Source organism: Hypanus sabinus (genome assembly GCF_030144855.1).
Source record: "Hypanus sabinus isolate sHypSab1 chromosome X2 unlocalized genomic scaffold, sHypSab1.hap1 SUPER_X2_unloc_24, whole genome shotgun sequence".
Classification (NCBI taxonomy): domain Eukaryota; kingdom Metazoa; phylum Chordata; class Chondrichthyes; order Myliobatiformes; family Dasyatidae; genus Hypanus; species Hypanus sabinus.
The window spans coordinates 150,037-175,130 of record NW_026778995.1 but is presented as its reverse complement, the minus strand read 5'-3'; the positions used below and the strand labels follow the sequence as shown (position 1 = coordinate 175,130).

Genomic DNA, 25,094 nt, shown 5'->3' with positions numbered 1-25,094 from the left:
TCTCACACACACACACACAAGACAGTACAAAAATCCATGTTTGTATCATTCTTTCATTCCTTCATTTCATTATATTTATTATCAGAATATGTATGCAGTACACAATCCTGTGATTCTTCTTCACCATATAGCCTCGAAACCAAGAAAAAAACATCAACAACTCCTCTTCCGCACGAAATGCACATAAACAAATAAAAACGCAACAGAAACATTGTCCCCAATCCCACAGCTGTTTCGTTCCACAGAATAATTGCAAAACTTAAAATAAACAGTGCACTTTCACACATTACAAAGAAACGTGGGGGTGGGGGTGGATACAGCTGCGTGGGACACTGACACAAAAATGCATTTTCAACACAAAAGTGAATTCAGGTCATAATAACATATTTACTTTGATCATCTTATTTTTTGTCCTTCGAAGCCAAAGTCACACGCCTCCTTCCACGTCCTCAGTTAGCATACAGCAAAGCAATCTGGGATAATGTAGGGTCTATTGAGCACATTACAAGATTAAATACATTAAAAAATCTCCAAGTTTCGAATGTATATCAACGGTACTCCCACACGTGAGTGTCACGTAAATTCATTCATAATAACTGCATCTTCTGTTTCCCAATGTGTTGCATTGAATGTAGCCATGTTTAGGGTGGTTCGAGACTCTCCCGCATTGTGAACCATATATATATACACTACTATTTCTACTTCTACTGGAAGCTCATTCCACACAGTTACCACTCTCTGAGTAAAGAAATACCCCCTAGTGTTACCCTTAAATTTTTGTCCTCTAACTCGCAAATCATGTCCTCTTGTTTTAATCTCCCCTACTCTAAGTGGATAAAGCCTATCCTCGTCACCTCTATCTATCCCCCTCATAATTTTAAATACCTCTATCAAGTCCCGACTCAAACCTTTATGCTCCAAAGAATAAAGACGTAATTTGTTCAACCTTTCCGTGTAAATTAGGTGCCGAAACCCAGGTAACATTCTAGTAAATATTCTCTGTTCTCTGCCTATTTTGTTGATATCTTTCCTATAATTCGGTGAGCAGAACTGTACACAATACTCCAAATTCGGCCTTACTAATGCATTGCACAATTTTAACATTACTCAATGCTCTGATTTATAAAGGCTAGCATACCAAAAGATTTCTTCACCACCCTATCCACTTGAGACTCCACCTTCAGCGAACTCTGCACCATTATTCCTTGGTTCTACTGGTTCTACTGCATTCCTCAATGTCCTGCCATTTATCATTTATGTCCTATTTGGATTATTCCTACCAGAATGTAGGACCTCACACTTATCAGCATTAAACTCCATCTGCCATCGTTCAGCCCACTCTTCTAACTTTCTGTAAACTTTGAAACAAGCTTTCCACAACGCCATCTACCTTAGTATCATCTGCAAGAAATTTTATGGGGCGGATTCCTACTTTAGTTTCAACAAGGGATCCAGCCGCACCAACCGACCATGTGGTGAACGCACATGTAACTTGGAGACCCCCTGGGTAACTCTGGATTCAAGTCGTGGCTTATCATCAGCACCATGGGCATTATATTATAGGTAACACAGTTGACCTTCTTGGGGCAATAGGCCATCGTTACATGCTGACGTCCCAACCCACCTGGGTTGTGGGCAATCAATGCCAAAATAAACTTCGTGTCCAGAATTGCATCATTTCTTTGTGGATCCAGTATTCATAACAGGGGGAACATAGATATTCCAACCACGTCGTTGACTACCCAGCCATTAGGTGGCGTTGTGGAGTTTGTACTGATCGGCCGCACCCACCCCCGTCTCCCTTCATTCTGCCACTGCAAACTTTGTTCTGTGATAGGGTCGTTTTAGAACCCTTTTTCCCCTTATCCTCCTCAGTACCTTTCTCCCTCACTCCCTTTCCCTCATTCGCATCATCTTTCTGAGAGCCCATGCTTCAGCATGTGTGGGGTTTGAATGGAGCAATCATTTCACACACCCTTCTGCTCTCCTCGGTACTGTGCGATACCAAGTTCCTCGGCCAGTTCCTACTCTGTCACGGAGTCAAATTCTGCGTATCCAAAGTAGGACCCAAAATACTCGAGAAAACCGGCCACAACCTCGTAACAAATAAAGAAGGTTCCTCCCTTTCCACTGTCTGCAGTTATGCAAAACCTCCACTGTCACCTCTATTAGTCCAGCAGCTTCTAATGGTGTCTTCTGTAAATCACCCCGTGTCCCCTGGGCGGGTGCCTGTTCCTCCGGCAGGGCTAAAGGGAAAGCTGAAGTTAGACAGTGAAGGGTTAGCTTCCCCTCCTCCGTTTCATATAGACCGTGAGTTATCCTATCTGCTGAATGCACCGGGAAAATTTCCGAGAATCATCTCTCATTCACAGCTCAAGCACTCAATTGGGCCACGTCAAAGGGGACAGAATAACGTGTCACAAACGCCCTACACCCCCGACTCTGGTGTGTCCTGCAGTCCCTCCATTACTACAGGCGCCACTGGGGCACTGGGTGTTGAAGCTTCCACCCACTCTCGGAAAAACCTGCTGGGAGGCGGGCCAATTCCCCAATAATCCTGGCTCTGACACTGTTAGTCCCGGAGTGCAGGGACAAAGGATGGCAGACGTGGCTGTTCCTCATGGAGATCGACTGTAGTGGGTTCCCGGCACGGCCAGCATGGAGGTTGCTGTCTGTGCTGGGCCTTGATGAAAAGAGCAAGAAGCAAGCAGCTGGCAGGATGGGGGAGGGAGCAGAAAGAGCCCCTTACTGGGTATGGAGCTGGAGAGAGGGGTTGAGCTCAAGGTCAGGAACAGTTGGGCAGTGACTTGGCCCTCACTCCTGATCCACCAACTGGAAAGAGTAGTGGTTAACGGTTGAAACACTCTATGAAATTTGGACACTACCTGACCATATCTGACCCCGGACAAAGGCTACGATTACCTCATCAGGTGACTGGTGACCGGTGTGTGATACAAGCGTCTCTTCATACGTTAAATCACCCCAATCTGCATCACCATCATCGTCCGTCCTCGCACATATCACTCCTCTCCGAGCTGAGAGTTCACTTTGCAGATTTTCCATCTGTTTTAAACACTTGCGATCAGCGCAGCCTTTCTTCTCAGCTGCCAATTTCTTCATGACATTCGTAACAGCCGTAAATCCCGACCCTGACTTTTCCTTTCTCTAATTCTGTATCCGCCTGTTTATCCTCCTCTTCTGTTTTCTCATTTTCTCTTGTTAACGCTTTCACACTGAGCCTGAAACTGACTCATGTGGATCAAATTCACCTGATCCTGCTCCGTCACAATTTCTAACTCTTCCCTACACTTACACAATTTCTCTGCCAATTTCAGTTTTTTCTCTCTTCACTTCAATTAGATCATCCAACAAACATCACATTACAACATTTTTAATCCCTGGTAATTTCTTTAACTTATTTTCACGAACTATTTTCCACAATTCTTCCTCCACAGTCCCGGAACCTTGGCTGTCAAACTTTTCTAACCACGCCTCATAATTTGACCATTTCCTTAATAATTAACGATGAAAGTAATCTCTGAAATCCTCTGAATCCCTGGTTTCTTCCTCCTGTCCTTTCCCTTTCACAGTTTAATATCCTAATCTACTGTGTGGGTCAACTCGACACCAGGGTCCCAGACCACTTTTCCTTCTTTTCGAGTGCACCCAGGGCGCGAAAATATGTTCACCGTTCATCAACTGAGATCAGTTTGGAACCTCATCAGGAAACTCGTAATTGTTACAGCTCTCTCTTTAATTTTCCTGCACAAACAACAAAGTAACAATGAAAACCCCAGGCTAACAACTGAAACATGAATTCCACTGCTGCCTCTGTATTAATAAACACCCTGACCACTTCTCAAATTCACAACACTGAAACAGGGGATCCCACTGTATCCAAATGATCGATCATTTCTTCTCCTATCCCTTCCATGGGGGTTCTTCCTTGTGATAGTTAGTCTCCGGAGTTATCACACCTTTGCATTTGAAACTCTTTACTTGTTTTGAAACAAGCATGATTTGAAACATTTGACACAACTCTTATCAGTTCAGAGGACGCATCTCATTCTTGTTGGCTGAGGTCCATCAGGCTGATGACTAACAGATTTCCATTGGATGTAGTCCAAGGGCTACACAACATCATGTCAAAGGTAATTTATTTTGTTCTCCTCCACAATGGATCCAAACAGACAAACTGTGTCGCTCGGACTCTCAGCAGAAATATCGAGATTCCTTCTGCAGAACTGCCACTGTACGTAATCCACACCTTATCTCAGAGTGACTTCAGGTTCAGAGATAACGAGATTACTTCTGCAAACCCGACAGTGTACATAATGCACAGATTATGTGAGAGTGATTTCAGGCTTACAATGGGAATACCAGTAACTTCTTGTGTTCAGTTGATCTGATCAGGTTATCCCACAGCAATCAGTGCACAAAATGGGGGTGACAGAACAGCTTCACAAAATGGCAGCCTCTATTCCTTCGACCTCATGGCAAAAACACAGGTAATTGAACACTCTACTTCCACTGTCATTGCCCCATTCCCGTTCGATGTTTTCTTGCGTATGTTAATTCATTCAGACAGTGGTGTATTTTGGTGCAGAGCAGTCAGGATGGGATGCTCCTCCAGTCAGATGTGGGAACTCTGGACATCCGACAGTTTGCCGATGACTATTTGCAGGAAGTGCACCCAATCACAGACTGGTTCAGGGAGTTGGATGTACTCAGGATCATTCGGGAGCCTGAAGATACTATCAATGAAACATCTGAAGAGGTGGCCACACCCAGAGTACAAGCTTCGGACAGGAGAAGCGTGACCACCAGCAGAGGTAAGGGTCATTAGGAAGACAGTGCAGGGCTGTCCTGTGGGCATTCTCCACAGCAGAACACCTTGTTGGATACTGCTCAGTGGGTGGGGAGTTGATCCATTGGGGCATGGAAGCAACAGAAAGGCCGGCAGCACTGTCCACTCTGAAGCTTAACAGGGAAGTGTAAATTTAGCCCTTGTGGCAGTTATAAGAGATGATATTCTGGGGAGAGAAAGGAGATTCTGTAGGTGTGGCAGGATTTAAATTAGAACTGATTTCTGCGTCACAGATCCAAACCATTAAATTCCAGTCCCATTAAACGTGAACATTCGCTGAGGAATAACTCCCACGCCCAGTGACCAGAGTGCGGAACTGGGTTTGATAAACAGCAGCAGTAATTGCCGAGTTCGGCACCAACAGTCACTTTTGAACTTGATTCAGCAACTGTGATGGTGAAATATCCAGCCTGTAGCCTGTCGCCTGTTTAAACAGTTTCCCCAGTGTGAACTCGGTAGTGCGTCACAAGGTGGGATGACTGAGAGAATCTCTTCCCACATTGGGAGCAGGAAAATGGCCTTTCTCCAGTGTGGACTCGTCGGTGTGTCTGTAAGTCGGATGACTGACTGAATCTCTTTCCACAATCAGAACAGGCGTACGGTCTCTCCCCAGTGTGAATACGCTGATGTATCATCAGTTGAGATGACTGAATAAATCCCCTTCCACAGTCTGAGCAGGTGAACGGTCTCTCCCCAGTGTGGATTCGTTGATGCACCTTCAGTTGATATGACCGAATAAACCCTTTCCCACAGTCTGAGCAGATGAACAGCCTCTCCCCAGTGTGAATTTGCTGATGTGTCTTCAGTTCAACTGACCGAGTAAATGCCTTCCCACAGTCTGAACAGGTGAACGGCCTCTCTCCAGTATGAACTCGCTGGTGAGCCTGTAGCCTGGATGAGTCAGTGAATTTCTTCCCACAGTCTGAGCAGGTGAACGGCCTCTCCCCAGTGTGAATTCTCTGATGCACCTTCAGTACAGATGAATGAGTGAATCCTTTCCCACAGTCTGAGCAGGTGAATGGCCTCTCTGTGGTGTGAATTCGCTGATGTTCCTTCAGTTGAGATGACCGAATAAACCCTTTCCCACAGTCTGAACAGGTGAATGGCCTCTCCCCAGTGTGAGTTCGCTGATGTATCTTCAGTTCAGATGACCAAGTGAATCCCTTCCCACAGTCTGAGCAGGCGAATGGCTTCTCCCCAGTGTGAAGTGACTGGTGTCTCAGCAGTTGCGATGACTGAGTGAATCCCTTCCCACAGTCTGAGCAGGTGAACGGCTTCTCACCAGTGTGAACTCGCTGGTGTGTCAGTAGGCAGGATGACCGAGTGAATCCCTTCCCACAATCAGCGCAGGTGAACGACATCTTATCAGTGTGAACTCGCTGTTGTGCATGCAGGTGAGATGAGTGAGTGAAGAGTGAATCCCTTCCCACAGTTCTTTGTCAATTCATAAGTCAAATATCAGATGTAGTAAACCCCTTGCACAATCAATGTAGTTGAAGAACTGATCTCCAGTGAACAAATGCTGGTGTGTTCTCAGTTCCCCGGTTCCAGTGGATTTCAGTGAGTTACAACAGAAAACTTCATTTCAGACACAAAGCACTTTTCCAGCTGTGATGACAAAATTCTTCATCTCCAAGGATCAACAGTGATACATTGTTAAATATCTAGTAACTCCTTAAATATCTGGGCAGAGACAGCAAACTGACATGTTGTTCTGTTTAAAATTCCCGCACACAATTTTTGTCATTTCTAACCTGTAAAAAAGATTTACAAAAGACATCAATGAATGAAAGTCATCATTCAGAGAAGTGTATGGTCATCCACTTTGTTAGAGGCAATGAGAGTGCAGACTGTTTTCTCAATAGAGAGGAAATAATGTTGAAGAGTAGGAGAATATAAAAGCAAGGATGTATTGTTGAGTATTTATAAAGTGTGGCCTCACTTGGACTGTTGAGAACAGATTCAGGCCCCTTAAGTAGAACAGATGTACTTACATTGCAGAGCGTTCAAAGGAAATTTACAAAAATATTTCAGGACTTATAAGGTTTGTCAGATGAAGAACATTTGATGGCTCGGGGCCTCTACTTACTGGAGTTCAGAATAATGAAGGGGCCCTCATTGAAATCGATCTAACATTGAAAAATCTCGATAGAGTGGATATGGAGAGTATGTTGACAAGAGTGGGGGAGTCGAAACCCAGAGGACGCAGCATCAAAATCGAGCTTTGTTCTTTCAGAATGGAGGTGAGGAGGAATTTCTTTAACCGGAGCGTGGTGACTCTGGGGGATTTGCTGCTATGAGTTGCTCTGGAGTCCAAGTAATTGGGTCTATTTTCGGGAAGAGGGTGATGGATTCTTGATTAGTCAGGGCAGGAAGGGATATGGGGAGAAGGCAGGAGAGTGCGGCTGAGATGGAAATGGATTAGCTTCAATATAATTATGGAGAAAGACAGGACTGGACCTAGAGTTGAGATTTTTGATTGGAGAAAGGCTAACTTTGAGGGGATGCGAAGGGATTTAGAGAGAGTGGATTGGGTCAAGTTGTTTTATGGGAAGGATGTAATAGAGAAATGGAGGTCATTTAAGGGTGAAATTATGAGGGTACAGAATCTTTATGTTCCTGTTAGGGTGAAAGGAAAGGTTAAAGGTTTGAGAGCACCATGGTTTTCAAGGGATATTAGAAATTTGGTTCAGAAAAAGAGGGATGTCTACAATAGATATAGGCAGCATGGAGTAAAGGAATTGCTCGATGAATATAAAGAGTGTAAAGGAATCTTAAGAAAGAGATTAGAAAAGCTAAAAGAAGATACGAGGTTGGTTTGGCAAATAGGGTGAAAGTAAATCCGAAAGGTTTCTACAGTTATATTAAAAGCAAGAGGATAGTGAGGGATAAAATTGGTCCCTTAGAGAATCAGAGTGGTCAGCTATGTGTGGAACCGAAGGAGATGGGAGAGATTTTGAATGATTTCTTCTCTTCGGTATTCACTAAGGAGAAGGATATTGAATTGTCTAAGGTGTGGGAAACAAGTAAGGAAGTTGTGGAACCGATGACAATTAAAGAGGGGGAGGTACTGGCGCTTTTAAGAAATTTAAAAGTGGATAAATCTCCGGGACCTGACAGGATATTCCCCAGGACCTTGAGGGAAGTTTGTGTAGAAATAGCAGGAGCTCTGACGGAGATCTTTAATATGTCATTGGAAACGGGGATTGTGCCAGAGGATTGGCGTATTGCTCATGTGGTTCCATTGTTTAAAAAGGGTTCTAGAAGGAAGCTTAGCAATTATAGACCTGTCAGTTTGACATCAGTGGTGGGTAAATTAATGGAAAGTATTCTTAGAGATAGTATTTATAATTATCTGGATAGACGGGATTTGATTAGAAGTAGCCAGCATGGATTTGTGCGTGGAAGGTCATGTTTGACAAACCTTATTGAATTTTTTGAAGAAGTAACGAGGAATGTTGACAAGGGTAAAGCAGTGGATGTAGTCTACGTGGCTGTAGTCTACATGGACTTCAGCAAAGCCTTTGACAAAGTTCCACATGGAAGATTAGTTAAGAAGGTTCAGTCGTTAGGTATTAATGCTGGAGTAATAAAATGGATTCAACAGTGGCTAGATGGGAGATGCCAGAGAGTAGTGGTGGATAATTGTTTATCGGGATGGAGGCCGGTGACTAGCGGGGTACCTCAGGGATCTGTTTTGGGCCCAATGTTGTTTGTAATATACATAAATGATCTGGATGATGGGGAGGTAAATTGGATTAGTAAGTATGCCGATGATACTAAGGTAGGAGGTGTTGTGGATAATGAGGTGGATTTTCAAAGCTTGCAGGGAGATTTATGCCAGTTAGAAGAATGGGCTGAACGTTGGCAGATGGAGTTTAATGCTGAGAAGTGTGAGGTTCTACATTTTGGCAGGAATAATCCAAATAGAACATACAGAGTAAATGGTAGGGCATTGAGGAATGCAGAGGAACAGAGAGATCTAGGAATATCTGTGCATAGTTCCCTGAAAGTGGAGTCTCATGTAGATAGGGTGGTGAAGAGGGCTTTTGGAACGCTGGCCTTTATAAATCAAAGCATTGAGTACAGAAGTTGGGATGTAATGCTAAAGTTGTACAAGGCATTGGTAAGGCCAAATTTGGAATATTGTGTGCAGTTCTGGTCATCGAATTATAGGAAAGATATCAATAAATTAGAGAGAGTGCAGAGGCGATTTACTAGGATGTTACCAGGGTTTCAACAATTAAGTTACAGAGATAGGTTGAACAAGTTAGGTCTCTATTCATTGGAGCGTAGAAGGTTGAGGGGGGATTTGATCGAGGTATTTAAAATTTTGAGAGGGATAGATAGAGTTGACGTGAACAGGCTGTTTCCATTGAGAGTAGGGGAGATTCAAACTAGAGGACATGATTTGAGAGTTAGGGGGCAGAAGTTTAAGGAAAATACGAGGGGGTATTTCTTTACTCAAAGAGTGATAGCTGTGTGGAATGAGCTTCCTGTAGAAGTAGTAGAGGCCAGTTCAGTTGTGTCATTTAAGGTAAAATTGGATAGGCATATGGATAGGAAAGGAGTGGAGGGTTATGGGCTGAGTGCGGGTAGGTGGGACTAGGTGAGATTAAGGGTTCGGCACGGACTAGGAGGGCCAAGATGGCCTGTTTCCATGCTGTGATTGTTATATGGTTATATGTTATATGGTTATATTGTTATATGGTTATATGGTTATATGAGCAGACTCGATGGGCCAAACAACCTCATTCGGCTCCTGTATCTGATTAATTTTCACAGCCGATATATTGTGAGATAATTTTAATCTCCTTTCTGAACTCTGACATCACACTGTTACAGCGAGGATCAACCCAAGTTGGGGGAAAAACTCACCTTCTAACTGCTCATGACGCCGGCAACTGGTCTGTCCATCTAATTCCCCAACAGATTTCCTGCCTGTGTGAGAATGGGAATTTCAATCTGTGACTTAGCTCAGTCTGATTCCTTCCATTAGTATTATTCTCTGTCCCATATTATTCCGAGCTGCGCAGTAACTGAAATGTTCCCACACAGACAGCCTTTGCTGCTGCACAGCTGGTGTTTTGTTGATGCCGTGCTGTTTTCAGGCTGTTTAAACATTTAACTTTCAGACAAATGGTCGGTCCATACGTTCTGAGAAAAATAAATTAGAGAAAACATAGGTATTATTTCAAGTTCTGATCGTGTACGGCAGCACTACAAAGAGCATGTGATGTTACATAGCAAACCCTGGAGAGTTTCAAATTACTCTGCCCCTCCGCACAGGTGATTGACGGTGGAGAGCCCGTCAGCGGCAATGCCAATGAACATGATGGGGAGGGCAGTCCTTGTTCTCATTGGAGTGTGGCATATTTGTGATGAGAACGCTACAGGTCACTTGTTAACCAGGCCAAAGGTAATTGGTATTATTATGTACCCAAAGCGAATGGTACTAAACAAGTTCTCACAGGTAGAAAGGTCCAGATCAAGATGGAACAAAGGTGATTTCCACAAGGACTAAAGCTGATGTAAGGATTTTGTTTCCTTCTTTTCATACAGTAAAAATTGACATTTTCATTGACTGGAAGGTCAGCTCCTCAGTGCTCGGTGGTGCCCGAGTGATCCATCTACTCCCCTTCCCTCCCCCTGCGATTCCAAATACGGCCTACGGACTAACGGGGAAAACGCTGGCCCTGTCATCAATGGCTGCCTCATTACCCAGAAACCTACACGAAGAAGAGACCCATCTATCCGCCACGGCTCCAGCGTCTCCGCTCCTCAGCAGCAAATTCCCCGGAGCCCCCGTAGAGAGAGGGGTAAGGACTTGGACTAACCCGGGGTGGGGAAGAAAGGTGTGGCCGGTCGCGGTTCGGACGCCGGTACCGATAATAATCCGCCCGGATCCCCGCTCCTACCTGCAGCGAGTCTCCGAGCTTTTTGTCCACCGTGCGCACGCGCGAAACGCCCGCGACCCTTACGCATGCGCATGTGATCGTCTGGTCACGGACGGCGATTTCTGGAACTAACAGGAGAAAGTCTGCAAATGCTGGAAATTCAAGGCGACTCACACAAAACGCTGCAGGAACTCAGCACCTCAGGCAGCATCTATAGAAAATTATGAACAGACGGCGTTTTTTGGCAGAAAGCCTTCTGCAGGGCAGAGAAGCACGGGGGAAGATGCCAGAATAAAAATGTGGTGGGGGAGGGGAAGAGGCGAGCTGGAATTTGATGCCGGGTGGGTGGGGAAGGTCAAGAAAGGGTGGGCTGGAGAATAAAGAATCTGATAGGAGGGGAGAGTGGACCAGAGAGAGGGCAGGAGTAGGGTCCCGGGAGGAATGTAGGAAGGTGAGAAGTACAAGGTCAGAGTGGGGCATAGAGGAGGGTGACGGTAATTTGTTCTCCTGAGTTGAAATCGATGTTCATGCCATCAGATTGGAGGGTACCCAGACAGAATATAATGTGTTGCTCCTCCACGGGGAGAGGAGCTCATCTTGGCACAAGAGGAGTCCACGGATCGACACGGCGGAACAGGACTGGGAATGAAGAATTAAAATGCTTGCTGACTGGTAAGTCAGACTTGTGGAGGATGGTGCGAAGTTGCTCCTAATTGATGACTGCACCCTCAGGGTGGCGGAGCAACAACTTATATTCTGCCTTGGTACGAGTGCACCAGTCTTGTCTGTTTGAATCCAGAGCCCAAGAAAAGCTCCCTTTCGTGTCTCAGTGGTCTTTGACCCCCTGAAGAACTGTTTCTGAGTGACAGCTAAGATCCACCTGCAATTCCTCGGCCCACTTTCCCAACTGGTCTCGATCCCACTGGAACCTTAGACAACCCTCACTTTCTCCACACACCGGTTTAGGTGACATCCACAACCTCACTAATTGTTTGATCTGCATTCTCCAAATAATTAACACATATCATTGCCCAGTTGTAAGCGGATGAATTTACTTTCTCTTTCATTTCCAAGGGGGACGAGACTGCCTGGATCCGGGGTGGGGGGGGTGGGGTGCAGGGAAACACGGGCTTTCAGTGTCTGAGCCGGTGAGGAAGCCGTAAGTGGCCAGTCCACAAGACAAGACAGCAGATCCCCTCGGCAATCAAACCGACCCTCATCAGGCCTGTCCCTCCGTGTCCAATCACCCTCTCAGTGCGAACTCAATCGCCACTGCCACTCCTTCAATGGGGCGACTGAGTCGTGCAGACGGTGTGAAACCACCTCATTTGCGTCGGGACCATTTCCATTCCACCCATCCCCAGGCAAAGGAGCTGGTTTTAAACTTGTTTTTACATTGGTTTATTTCTGATTTTAAAAGTTGTCATTTCTGTGTACTGATGTCTGTTTGTCATCCTGACCAGTTCTGCCTGAAGTTGATTGGCCTGATTGTTTTTGGTGAAATTTGACAATGGCGTCACCCCGGGTATGGACCTTCATGTCCGTATCTGAACAGGAACCGTCCCTGCTCCCACTCTAGGCTCAGCTAGAGTGACTGTACTGGCACTGGAGACGGTCCAGTCCCTGACCTGCCAGACTGCACCGTCGGGTAAACCCCGTTACAACTGATACCAGGACATCCCAGAATAAAGGACGAACCCTTGTCTGGCATCTGCTAGCTCTGAGATCTCTCTATCCACCCGGACAAGTACTGCCCCGCCCCCCACAAGCGCCGACACCTACCGTCAGTGTGTCCAACACCAGGGGCACACATCATGTTCTCTGGCGGCAACAAACCAGCCCGAGACCCCGGTCTCCGGTTGGCAGCAGCTCATTTGAGGGACCCGACTTTTGGGCTCCACCTCATTCGGGGGCAGACGTTGTGGGTGGGTGAAGCTCATTTCACACACCTGTGACCCTCTGAGTGAAGAGGTATCCCCTCATGTGCCCCATAAACTCCGCACCTTTCACCCCTAACCCCCTGTCAAGTATCTCTCTGCTGAGACTCACGGAACACAATCCCAACACTGAGTGTTGCTTCATCAAGCAGCTTTATTCTTTATTACCTGCAGGGGGTAAGTTCACCTCCATTCTCACCAGGGATGGGAGGGGACTTCAAACACAGCGTTTACAAAATATTTCTTCTGTACATAAGAACGAGACGAGGTTACTGCTCCCAGCGAGCTCCGTGTTCCCGATACATTTGTTGTTGCTGCCATCTCCGGTTGAGTCGTCTCTGCTACTTCCTCATTCCTGCACAGCGTTCAGTGTTTGCAGTCACGAGTTCCTTTAGTAAGCACATTTCTTGTCGTTTCCTCCTGCTACTTTAGTCACCTACATATATCGCATATACTAGCTCAGCACTCCGGGGTTTGTACAGCTCCATTTTGTCTCATCAAATACTTACAATAAAATGTAAAGTTCAGTACATATTTCCCCATTCCCTCCTCTTTGTTGTCCTATGACAACAGACATTCAGCATCATCAGAACTTACGAAGTAAATGATGTCTTTAAGGCGGAAGTACTTCAGATCTCAGGGCTTTCCTTTCCCTTACGTCCCAACCATTACCTAAGAGTACCCAGAACCCTGATGTCCCCTCGTTTCAGTCACATGTAAGAGTAAAAGAATCATAATCTGATTATTATTACTCTAATGGTTATTCCATAATGTAAAACCGTATTCTCTCATCCAGATTCCAAAAATGGCTTCCTGAGGGGTTATCATTGCGGAAATGTACAATGTAAACCAGTATCCCTCCATCCTCCCAGAGTCCCACATGGCCACTGACTTACTGAGGGGTTATCATTGTGGAACTGCTCTCCCACTTCTCTCATTCTATCTGCTGCCTCTCAAATATAATCCATCAGGTGAGTTACATTTTCAGATTTGTCTGGTGTGTTGGTGCAACATTCTTGCCCGATTAAAGCACACATATCCCACTTTTTATCTTATATAAAGTCTCGGGTGGCTGGAGAACGATGCTGGTGAGGCAGTGACGGGAAACAAAGAAATGGTAGACAGACTGAATAAGTATGTTGTGTCTGTCTTCACTGAGGAAGACACCAGCAGAATGGTGGAACTTCCGGGTGTCAGGAGTCAGAAGTGTGCAAAGTTACCAGAACCAGAGTGAAGGTTCTTGAGGAACTGGAAGGCCAAGTTAGATAAGTCACGTGACCCAGATGGTGTACACCCCAGCTTTCTGAAAGAGGTGGCTAAAAAGATTGTGGCCCCATTAGTAATGAACATTCAGGAATCACAATGTTCCGCAATGGTTCCTCAAGAATGTAATATTGCCAATGTCACACCACTTTTCAAGAAGGGAGGGAGGCAGAGGAAAGGAAACTATAGGCCAGTTAGTCTGTCCGCAGTGATTGGGAAGATGTTGGAGTCGATTATTAATGATGAGGTCTGAGAGTACCGTGTCACAAGATAAAATAGGCCACAGTCAGCATGGTTTCCTGAAGGGAAAACCTTGTCTGACCAACCTGTAGAAATTATTTTAAGAAATAACAAGCCGGACAGACAAAGGAGAATCGATTGATGTTGTTCACCTGGATTTTCAGACGGCTTCTGACATGATGCCACACACGAAACTGCTTTAACAACCCACGAGCCCATGGTATTACCGGAAAGATTCCAGCTTGGACAAAGCCGTGGCTGACTGAGAGGAAGCAAAGAGTGGATATAAACGTAGCCTCTTGATGAGTGGGTTCCACAGTCGTCTGTGTTGGGACTGATACTCTTCATGTTAAATGTCAGTGAAATTGATGACCTTGCTGCAAAGTTTTCAGACGATATGAAGAAGGTTGAGGGTCAGGTCGTTTTGAGGAAATAGAGAGACTATGGAAGGTCTTCAACAGATGAGAATGGGCAAAGAAGTGGGAGATGGAATACAGTGTCAGCAAAGGGTATCAGCATGCACTTTGGTCGAAGAAATGGTAGGGCTGACTATTTTCCAAATAATCCCTAAAGGTCAATTTTCAGATTGAGTCTGTGGTGAAGAAGGCAAATGTAATATCAGCATTCATTTCAAGAGGAATAGAATATAAAGGCAGGGATGTAATGTTGAAGATTTTGTAAGCACTGGTGAGGCCTCACTGGGAGTACTGTGAGCAGTTTTGGACCCCTTATATTAGAAAAGATGTGCTAAGACTGGAGAGTGTCCAAAAGAGTCTAAGACCAAAGGACATAGCCTCAGAGTAGAGGGGTGTCTTTAGAATGGAGATGAGGAGGAATTTCTTTCGCCTGAGAGTAATGAATCTATGGACTCTATGGACAGTGCTACATTGGTAGCTGTGGAGGCCAAATCTTCATGTACATTTAAGGCAGAGTTTGATAGTTTCTTGATTGGTCAGGGCATGATGGGCTACCAGGAGAAGGCAGGAGATTGGGGCCAAGAGGGAAATTGGATCAGCTAAAATAAAATGGCGGAGCAGACTCAATGGGCTAAATGGCCTAATTCTGCTCCAAGATCTTATGGTCTTAGAACAGCCTCACATTTAATGTCAGCAAGAGCATGGAGCTGATTGTTGAAATCAGGAGGAGGAAACAGGATATCCATGAGCCAGTTCTCATTAGAGATCAAAGGCGGAGAGGGTCAGCAACCTTAAATTCGTCAATGTCATCATTTACGAGGATGTGTCTTGAGCCCAGCATGTAAGTGCAATTACGAAGAAAGCACTGCAATGTCTCTATTTCCTCAGAAGCCTGCAAAGATTCAGCATTACATCTTATATATTTATTGTTATCATTTCCTTTTGCATTTGCACAGTTTGTTGTCTTTTGCTCAGTGTATTTTATCTACGATGTTGGGTTCAGGTTTTCATTGATTCAATCATGATTCTTGGATTTACAGAGTTTATCCCAAAACAACAATCTCAGGATTGAACATGGTGACATGCGTAAACTTTGATAATAAACTTACTTTGTAAATTTTGAACTCTACATTTAAATCTGTAGATACTCTCTCAAACACACAAGTGGCTTATAATTTCTAAAGGTTCAGCATCTACTGGGTAATTCATTTCGCTCCGATCAGAATGGTCGTCCCATCACAATGACCCCTCTTCTGAGGCACCCCATCTACAGGAAAAATCCCCGAATCAAACTGGGATCACTATTTCAAGCGCGCACACACAGACAAACACACAGTTGTTTCAAAGGGCGACAATCAAAGCTGTGCCTAAAAGGAACAGGCTGAGCTGCCTCAATGACAATTACTCAATGGTGCTCACATCTACGGTGATGAAGTGCTTTGAGGGGTTGGTCACGACTAGAATCAACTCCTGTCTGTGCATGGACCTGGACCCACTGCAATTTGCCGATCATCACAATATACCTACAACAGACGCAATCTCACTGGCTCACACTCAGCCTTAGATCACCTGGACAATAGCAATACACAAGTCAGGTTCTGCAACTGGATCCTCACCAGGAGACCACAGTCTGTGTGGATCAGAAATAACATCTCCTCCTTGCTGACAATCAACACCGGCACACCTCAACGATGTGTGCTCAGTCCACTGCTCCACTCTCTCTAAACCACGTCTGTGTGTCTAGGCTCATCTATAAACTTGCCGATGACGCAACTATTGTTGCTGGAATTTCAGACGGTGACGAGGAGGAGTACAGGAGTGAGATAGATCAGCCAGTTGAGTGGTGTCGCAGCAACAACCTTGCACTCAACATCATGAAGACAAAGGAATTGATTGTGGATTCAGGAAGGGGAAGTCGAGGGAACACACACCAGTCCTCATCGTGGGATCAGAAGTGAAAAGGGTGAGCAGTTTCCATTTCCTGCCTGTCAACATCTCTGAGGAACTATCCTGGGCCCAACATATTGATGCAGTTACAATGAAGGCACAACATCGGTTATATTTCATTCGGAGATTGAGGGGAATCGGTCTGTCACTAAAGACACTTGCAAATTTCTACAGATGTACTGTGGAGAGCATTCTAACTGGTTGCATCACTGCCTGGTGTGGAGAGGCCACTGCACAGGATCAGAAAATGCTGCAGAAAGTTGTAAACTCAGCCAGCTCCTTCATGGGCACCACAGCATCCAGGAAACATTAAAAAGATGATGCAACAAAAAGGTGGCATCCATCATTACGGACCCCCATCACCCAGGACATGACCTCTTCTCGTTGCTACCATCAAGGAGGATGTACAGGACCCTGGAGACACTCTCACCGGTTCAGGAAAAGCTTTTTCCCTCCACCATCAGATTTCCGAATGGACAATGAACTCAAGAATATTTCCTCGGTATTTTCCCTCATGTTTTGCTTCAAATTTAATTTTATAAATACTTGTTGTAATTTATAGTTTTTATTACAATGTACTGCAGACACAAATGAACAAATTTCACCACATATGCGGGTGATATTAAACCTGATTCTGATACACAAACACACACAGCTGGGCTCAGGCATACAACACTCCCACCTTCCTCCCTTTGTGACACCCTGCTTGCTCTGTGGCACCCGGTATGAAGCTCAAACTGTTGCAACACCTGCCCTTTAAATTCATGGCTGAGGCTGCGTTGTGTCTGTTCACTGTTTGAGTTCGATATTAAATGAAGAGGATTGAATGGGAAGGAACGTTTGAATAGAAGAATAAAGATCTCCTCTGAAGGTATATGGGGTCCTGGTGAGAGCGTACATGGAACACTGTGCACAGGTCTGGTCTCCGTCCCGGAGTCAGCCTGTGGGATGAAGGAAATGAAGAGTTTTCCCAGATTGATATAGGAGGTGGGGTAGTGTCCTCGGAGAGATTATACTGATCGGGCCTGTCTCAAAATTAGAGAAACAAAAGGCCGTCTGACTGAGACTGAGTCTCACAGGGTATTGACAGGGTAGAGGCAGGAATGATGTTTCCTTTGGCTGTGGTGAGGAACCGGAGTCACAGAATCCGATTTCACCTCAGCAGGAGTGAGATGAGGAGAAATTTCCTCACCAGTGCAACAAATCTTTAGAATTTTCTCCACAAGGTTTCTAAATTTGAAGGTCAAGTGTTGGGGTTCTGCGATGCTGGGAACATTGTGGGAAAGTGGCGCTGAGGTCAAAGCACAGGTATGTTCTGAGTGAAAGGCAGAAAAGACGGAAAGTCTGTTTATTTATTTCTAAAGTCCGAGTTTACCTTGGCGCCTGGTTCTCCCGTGACCTTCAGCCTGTCCTTTTGCACAGGGGAGCGCTCACACACCGGAGCTCCATCGGCAGCCGCTGCGGGCCAGCTCCCGGATCCCAGCAGCAGGAGACAGGACCGGGAGGAAACTCCGGACAACAGGCCCCGATCCACGGCGGGGAAAGACCGGGCTCCCCCTGTGTGGCTGAAACATCTCACGGAATCTCCGCCCGAATCTTCACCTCCGCCATCGGAAGGGTTCAAAACGCCGGCCGCTGTTGCAGCCTTTACCCGGGGATCTGCTCCCAATCTCGGGTCTCTCACCGGGTCCACTCGTTCCCGGTTCCAAACTTCGGTCCGCCCAGCGTCCCGCCCACTGACACTCCTCAGCCAATGGAGGCAAGAGTCTCCCAGTGGTGATCTCCGATTGGCTGTGAGTGTGTCCGAGGGCGGGCTGCTGCCGGGAGCTGGAGATGTCAGTCACAGTTTGTTCTCAGAATCAAAGCAAGTTCCCCGAGGCTCAAAGTTCAAAGTAAATTTTATTATTATTCTAAATATTTTTTAATTTTTATTGAACACAAACAAAAACAGACACACTGAACATATGCTAACAGAGCCAGGGAGTCACACAAGTGCAGCAACAAATATATAACTGTTAACTTTAAATATACAAATAAACAAAGAAATCCGCTCTAAATACTGTTGGACAGAAGGGACTGTATCTTAGAGGAGTCACAAAACAAGAACGTTTACAGAGATAACACAAAATATTGACAGATTTGTACAGTCTTTACAGGTTTCTGGTTACGGGAAGTGTTCAGAGTATAAACGTATAGTTTGAAGTCTGAGGTAAAAATCTAAATGAAGGTTTCTTATTGCTGTGATTGCATTTACGGATATAAAATTTGATGTAAATTAACAAAAGATTTATGATAGAGCAATGATCCCCATGAGATTTGGTGTTATTAGTAAACCCAGATAAGACATTTTGAAAACAAAAACTGAAATCCACATTACGAAATTGACAAATATCAACCCTAAATGTTTTAACATACTCACAATCCCAAAACAGATGAAATAAATTCGCTGGATATAAACCACAAAAATAACAGTTCGTTTCAATATCAGAACTAACTCTTGTCAAATAAACACTGTATAATTTTAAATAAGCCCCAGATACTCCTCCGCCTCAGATTCCCCAAGTGACTATTCCAGAAACAAACAGAGTACATATAAGTCGCCACATACAACTCCTACAAACATACAGAGCAAAGCTGCAGAACGGTAACTATATCTGGATCACTGAAAGATCAACCAGAGTGCAGAAGACAACAAACTTCGCCAATGCAAATAAACAACGAGAGGATGAAATAACCGCAGCGGCTGCCGATAGATGTCCGGTGCTCTCAGCACTCCCTGTTCAATCTGACAGGACAAGAAACAGTGAGGCACAAAGGTAAACTCGTGTTTCAGAAAATAAGAAACAGAGAAGGTGTGGCCATTCGGCCCCTTGCGCCTCTTCTGCCCTTCAATCAGAACTTGCTTGACCTTTGACCTCAGCACCACTTTCCTGCAACTTTCCATCACCGCTGAGCCCCAGGATATGTCCATTCAATTTAGGAACCTTGTGGAGATAATTGCAATGATTCACTGCACTCTGGTTGAGGAAATTTCTCCTCATCTCAGTCCTGCTGAGTTGTCCTCGGATTTTGAATCTGTAAGCGCAAGTTCCACACGTTGCAGGAAACATCATTCCAGCCCTTCCGCTGTAAATATCCTGTGAGATTGTGTGCCTCTAATTCTGAGACAGGAATTTGATCTGTCTCAGTCAAACCACCTCATATTTCACTCATTTTGAGACCGTCCCACTACGATGATTTGTTGTGGGAGCATCTCTATGGACAGCAAGTGAGTGCAGTTATCCTGTGTTGTTCCACAGCCTGATGGTTGAGGGGTAGTAACTGTCCCTAACCCTGGTGGGGCGAGTCGTGAGGCTCTTGTACCTTCTACCTGATTACAGCAGTGAGAAAAGAGCCTGCCTGTGTTGTGAGCCTGATCACAGCCGCCTGTATCACCGTCCCATCTGGCCTGACCTATCCGGGACCAAAGGGATTGTGGAGAGTAAATGTGGCACACTATCAATTATCACCGTGATCCGTCCAATCTGGCCTGCCCCATCCGGGACCAAGGGGATAGTGGAGAGGAAATGTGGTACTCTGTCGAGTATCACTGCGATCCGTCCCCTCTGGCCTGCCCCATCCGGGAACAACTGTCACTGTCATCCAGGCTCTCATCCTGCCTCTTATTATTCTTGTCTGTGATTGCAGTGCGACAATCTCTGGCCCAATGTCCCCTCTTTCTACAAACCCCGTTTCTGTCCTTAGCCAAGTGTCCTCTTCATCTGCACCATCCGCACGATCCTGCCACCCGTTCTGGGTTCTTCGTTGGGACCTGAACTCCATCTCCTCACTACCGGGTCTCTGTGCACACTCTCGCTTTTCCCCAGTCCCTTTAAAGAGTCCATATTCATCAGAATTTATGTCACCTGGGGCCAGGTCTGACACAGCGAATTGAGATTAGTTAACTTAAAGGAGTGGGCAGGCTTGGGCCTGAGAGAGTTTAGAAAAGTCTGCACTGCCAGCTGGACATACTGATCGATCCAGCGGTTTGCCGGCATTGGAGTCACACGTATCCTTAAAACGAGCTATAAAGTACGCAAGGGATTCTCCTTTTCTCTGTAGTTACTGGGTAAATTCACCAAAATCCGCCTGCAGTCCGGCTGTTATTCAAATGGGTTCCCTTACCTCAGTGACCCACCGTGCCATGGCTTGTATTACATCAGCCCCTCTGGTGGCTCCCGGTCACCTTCGGGCATCTGCCTGGGAAAGGGGAACCCACTCCTTGTCTCTGCCCGAGAAGTTCCATATATAACCCTGAGGAGTGGCACAAGTCCACGGGCAGAGCCTGGAAAGTGGAACCCACTCCCTGTCCCTGTCTGAGAGGTTCCATATATAACCCTGAGGAGTGGCACAAGTCCCCGGGCAGGGTCTGGAAAGGAGAACCCACTCCCTGTCCCTGCCCGAGAGGTTCCATATATAACCCTGAGGAGTGGCACAAGTCCCCGGTCAGGGTCTGGAAAGGGGAACCCACTCCCAGTTCCTGCCCGAGAGTTTCCATATATAACCCTGAGGAGTGGCACAAGTCCCCGGGCAGGGTCTGGAAAGGGGAACCCACTCCCTGTCCCTGCCCAAGAGGTTCCATGTATAACCCTGAGGAGTGGCACAAGTCCCCGGGCAGGGTCTGGAAAGGGGAACCCACTCCCTGTCCCTGTCTGAGAGGTGCCATATATAACCCTGAGGAGTGGCACTAGTCCCCGGGCAGGGTCTGGAAAGGGGAACCCACTCCGTGTCCCTGTCTGAGAGGTTCCATATATAACCCTGAGGAGTGGCACAAGTCACTGGCAGGGTCTGGAAAAGGGAACCCACTCCCTTTTTCAATGAATTCAGGTAAAGTCCCTGGTCCGGACAGTTATACTGCTGAATTTTTAAAATCCTTTTCTTCTTTTCTCGCTCCATGGTTTTGTAAAATTTTTAAAGATGCGTTAACCATAGGTAAATAACCACAATCTTTTTATGATGCCTCCATTTCTCCAATTCTTAAAAAAGATAAAGACCCCACTGAATGTGAATCCTATCGGCCAATATCCTTGCTGAAAACGGATTGTAAGATTTTTACCAAAATTCTTGCCACCAGATTAGAAAAAGTACTACCTCAAATTATCTCTGAAGATCAGACCAGATTTATTAAAAACTGTTATTCATCTTTTAACATTAGAAAATTTATTAATATAATTTATACTTCTCCATCTAAAATACTAGAATGTCATTTCCTTTGATGCTGAAATAGCGTTTGATAGAGTTGAATGGCTATATTTATTTTATACGTTGCAGAATTTTAATTTAAGCTTAAAATTTGTATCATGGATTAAATTAATGTATTATAAATCTTTGGCTTCGGTTCTTACCGATAATCAAAGATCTCCTTTTTTTCAGTTGTCCCGTGGGACGAGGCAAGGCTGCCCTTTAAGTCCTCTATTATTTGACATTGCTTTGGAACCTTTAGCCGTTGCCATTCGTGAATCACCTAATATTTTTGGTATTACATGTGGGTAAGGGACTTATAAGTTATCATTATATGCTGATGATTTGTTACTATACATATCTGACCCTGAGAGATCTATTCCTGCTATTTCATCCTTGCTTGCTCAGTTTAGTAGCTTTTCTGGCTACAAACTGAATTTTAATAAGTGTGAATTATTTCCATTAAATATGCAAGTGCCAATTTATAAACACTTACTGTTTAAAGTTGTCACAGATCATTTTACTTATTTGGGTATTAAAATTACCAAGAAACATAAGGGTTTATTTAAAGTTAATTTTTTACCTTTAATTGAACAAATCAAGCAACTTGTTATCAGGTGGTCCCCATTATCTCTGTCATTGGTTGGTCGAATTAATACTAACAAGATGATAGTATTACCCATATTTTTATATTTAATCGAAGCATTACCAATTTTTATTCCTAAATCTTTTTTTGATATTATTGATTGCAAAATATCTTCGTACATGTGGCAGAATAAAAATCCTAGATTAAGTAAGAAATATTTACAGAAGATTAAGTAGGAAGGTGGTTTGGCTTTGCCAAACTACTGGGCAGTTAACATCCGATAGTTAATACCTTGGACACGAGAATTGGTCGTAGTACCTTGCCCACAATGGGTAAATTTGGAGTGTAAATCTGTACAAGACTTCTCATTCTTTTCTATTTTAGGATCTTTGCCTCCTTTTGCTTTATCTAAACCAAATAAACAAATAACTAATCCTGTAGTTAAACATACACTAAGAATATGGTTTCAATTTCATAAATTCTTCAGCTTGAATAAGTTTATCTTATCAACCCCTATTATTTCTAACTTTTTGTCCAGCCCTCTTTTATGGACTAAGCCTTTGTGTTATGGAAAGCAAAAGGTATAACATGTTTTTGTGATCTATTTTTAGATAACAGTTTTATGTCCTTTGAACAGCTATCCAGCCTAAAACTCATTTTTTTTAAGATACTTGCAAGTTTGAAATTTCTTGAATGTTAGTCTTTTCTGAATTTATGTCCAATGGACATTACAGAAAAAAATTCTGGCTCTGAATCCGTGCCAGAAGGGTTTAGTAGCCATCATTTATAATATGATCATGAAAATACAGCTAGGAGTATCAGAAAAAAATAAGAAGGAATGGGAAAAAGAACTTCATTGTCTTATACTCACAGGGCAGTGGGAGAATATTTTACAATTAATCAATTCTTCTTCTATTTGTGCTAAACATGCCTAATAGAATTTAAGGTTGTTCATAGGGCTCACATGTCCAAGGATAAACTCGCTCGATTTTATTCTTATGTTAATCCAGCCTGTCACAGATGTCATTCTGAAGTCGCTTTATTGACCCACATGTTCTGGTCTTGCCCCTGTTTGCAAAACTATTGGAAAGATATTTTTGGTATTATTTCAACAGTTCTGAATATCAAATTGCAACCACATCCTTTTACTGCAATTTTCAGTTTACCAATGGTGGATAATAGTCGTTTATTCCCCACCCCCCCCCCCCCCCCAGCTTGGCGGATAATTGCATTTGTTACATTAACAGCTAGAGGATCTATCCTATTGAATTGGAAAGATTTTAATCCACCAACGATATTACAGTGGTTTTCTCAAACTATTTCTTGTTTGAGTTTAGAAAAAATTACAAGTGTTGTCTTTGACCCTTCAGTTAAATATGAAGAAACTTGGAGACCATTTATTCAACATTTTCATATAAACTAAACCGACTTTTCCTGAACCTGACTTTTATTGTCCTTAATTATTTGGATGGAGGTGCGGAGTTATTGACGCTACTGTGTATAATTGATATAATGCAATGGCCCATGTCGGTTAGGATTCTTTTTCATTTTTTTCCTCTTTTTTTGTAACCACTATGAGTTTGGGAGGTTATTATCATCTATTTCTATTTATACCTTAACCTATTAATTACGTACTCTCAAGCTCTTTGTATTCGTGTTTCACTTATGTTTGTTTAAACTCAAAAAAAAGATTTAAAAATAAAGGACTATTCTGAGGAAAGGGTGGAATAGGCGCAACGGGCCGAATGGCCAGACATGCTCCTGTTTGTTATTTTCTAAAGCACGAGTTTACCTTTGCGCCTTGTTCTCCCTTGGTTTTCAGCCGTTCGGATTGCACAGGGGAGCGGTGAGAGCTCCGGAGATCCACCGGCAGCCGCTGCGGGGCAGCTCCCGTCTCCCAGCAGGAAGGGACGGGTCTGGGAGACAACTCCAGACAACAGGCCCCGATCCTCGGCGGGGAAAGGCCGGGCGCCTCCGTGTAGCTGGAATATCTCACGGAATCTCCGCCGGTCGCTTCAGCTCTGCCTTCGAAAGGATTCACGACCCGCCGGTGGTGCAGCCGAAACCCGAGGCGCAGCTCCCGGTCTCCGGCCCACTCGGTCCCGGTCCAAACAGCGTCCCGCCCACTGACACCCCTCAGCCAATGGCAGCATCCCTCTCCCAGCGGTGATCGCTGATTGGCTGTGTATGTGTGAGAACGGGCTGCTGCTGGGAGCTGGAGATGTCAGTCACAGTTTGTCCCCAGAATTAAAGGAAAATCCCCGAAACTCAAATTTCAAAGTAAATTTTATTATCAGAGTACAGATAAATCACCACATTCAACCCCGAGAAGCATTTTCCTGCGGACGTACTTAGAAAAAGTATAGAATAGTAACCATAACAGAAGCAGGCAGTGAAAGATCAGCCAGAGTGCTGAAGGTAACAAACTGTGCAAAAACAGAGAAACACCGATAAAATAACGAGAGCATGAAATAACCGGAGCGGCTGCTGATGGATCTCCGGAGCTCTCACCGCTCCCCTGTGCAATCCGACAGGCGGAAGGCCAAGGGAGAACAAGGCGCAAAGGTAAATTCGTGATTTAGAAAATAAGAAACAGGAGCAGGCGTTGCCACTCGGCCCGTGGCACTGTTCTGCCCCTCACTCAGAACATGTTGAACTTTGACCTCAGCGCCACTTTCCTGAAACGTTCCCAACATCGCCGAGCTCCTAAATATGTCCGTT

The 25,094-nt window shown here is 44.8% G+C and overlaps 1 protein-coding gene across 4 annotated transcripts; it reads right to left on the bottom strand.

Moving 5' to 3' along the window:
- Positions 1-25,075, bottom strand: LOC132385814 (zinc finger protein 135-like). 4 transcript variants are annotated; one of them, XM_059958038.1, is made up of 3 exons: positions 24,166-24,892; positions 9,746-10,024; positions 1-6,621 (listed from the first exon to the last, which is right to left on the bottom strand). In XM_059958038.1, the coding sequence occupies exon 3, from the start codon at positions 6,226-6,228 to the stop codon at positions 5,296-5,298; it is 933 nt and encodes a 310-aa protein (XP_059814021.1). In that variant the 5' UTR covers positions 6,229-6,621; positions 9,746-10,024; positions 24,166-24,892; the 3' UTR covers positions 1-5,295. The 4 variants fall into 4 exon arrangements, 3 of the variants coding, with proteins under 3 accessions (XP_059814021.1, XP_059814020.1, XP_059814022.1); XM_059958037.1 differs by lacking the exon at positions 24,166-24,892 and adding an exon at positions 10,786-10,895; XM_059958039.1 differs by lacking the exon at positions 24,166-24,892 and adding an exon at positions 10,705-10,721.
- Positions 25,076-25,094: the final 19 nt, after the last annotated feature.

Bases quoted from the DNA above. Each gene is read 5' to 3' on its own strand.
- LOC132385814 (XM_059958038.1), bottom strand. From the start codon at position 6,228: ATGTCGTTCACCTGCGCTGATTGTGGGAAGGGATTCACTCGGTCATCC.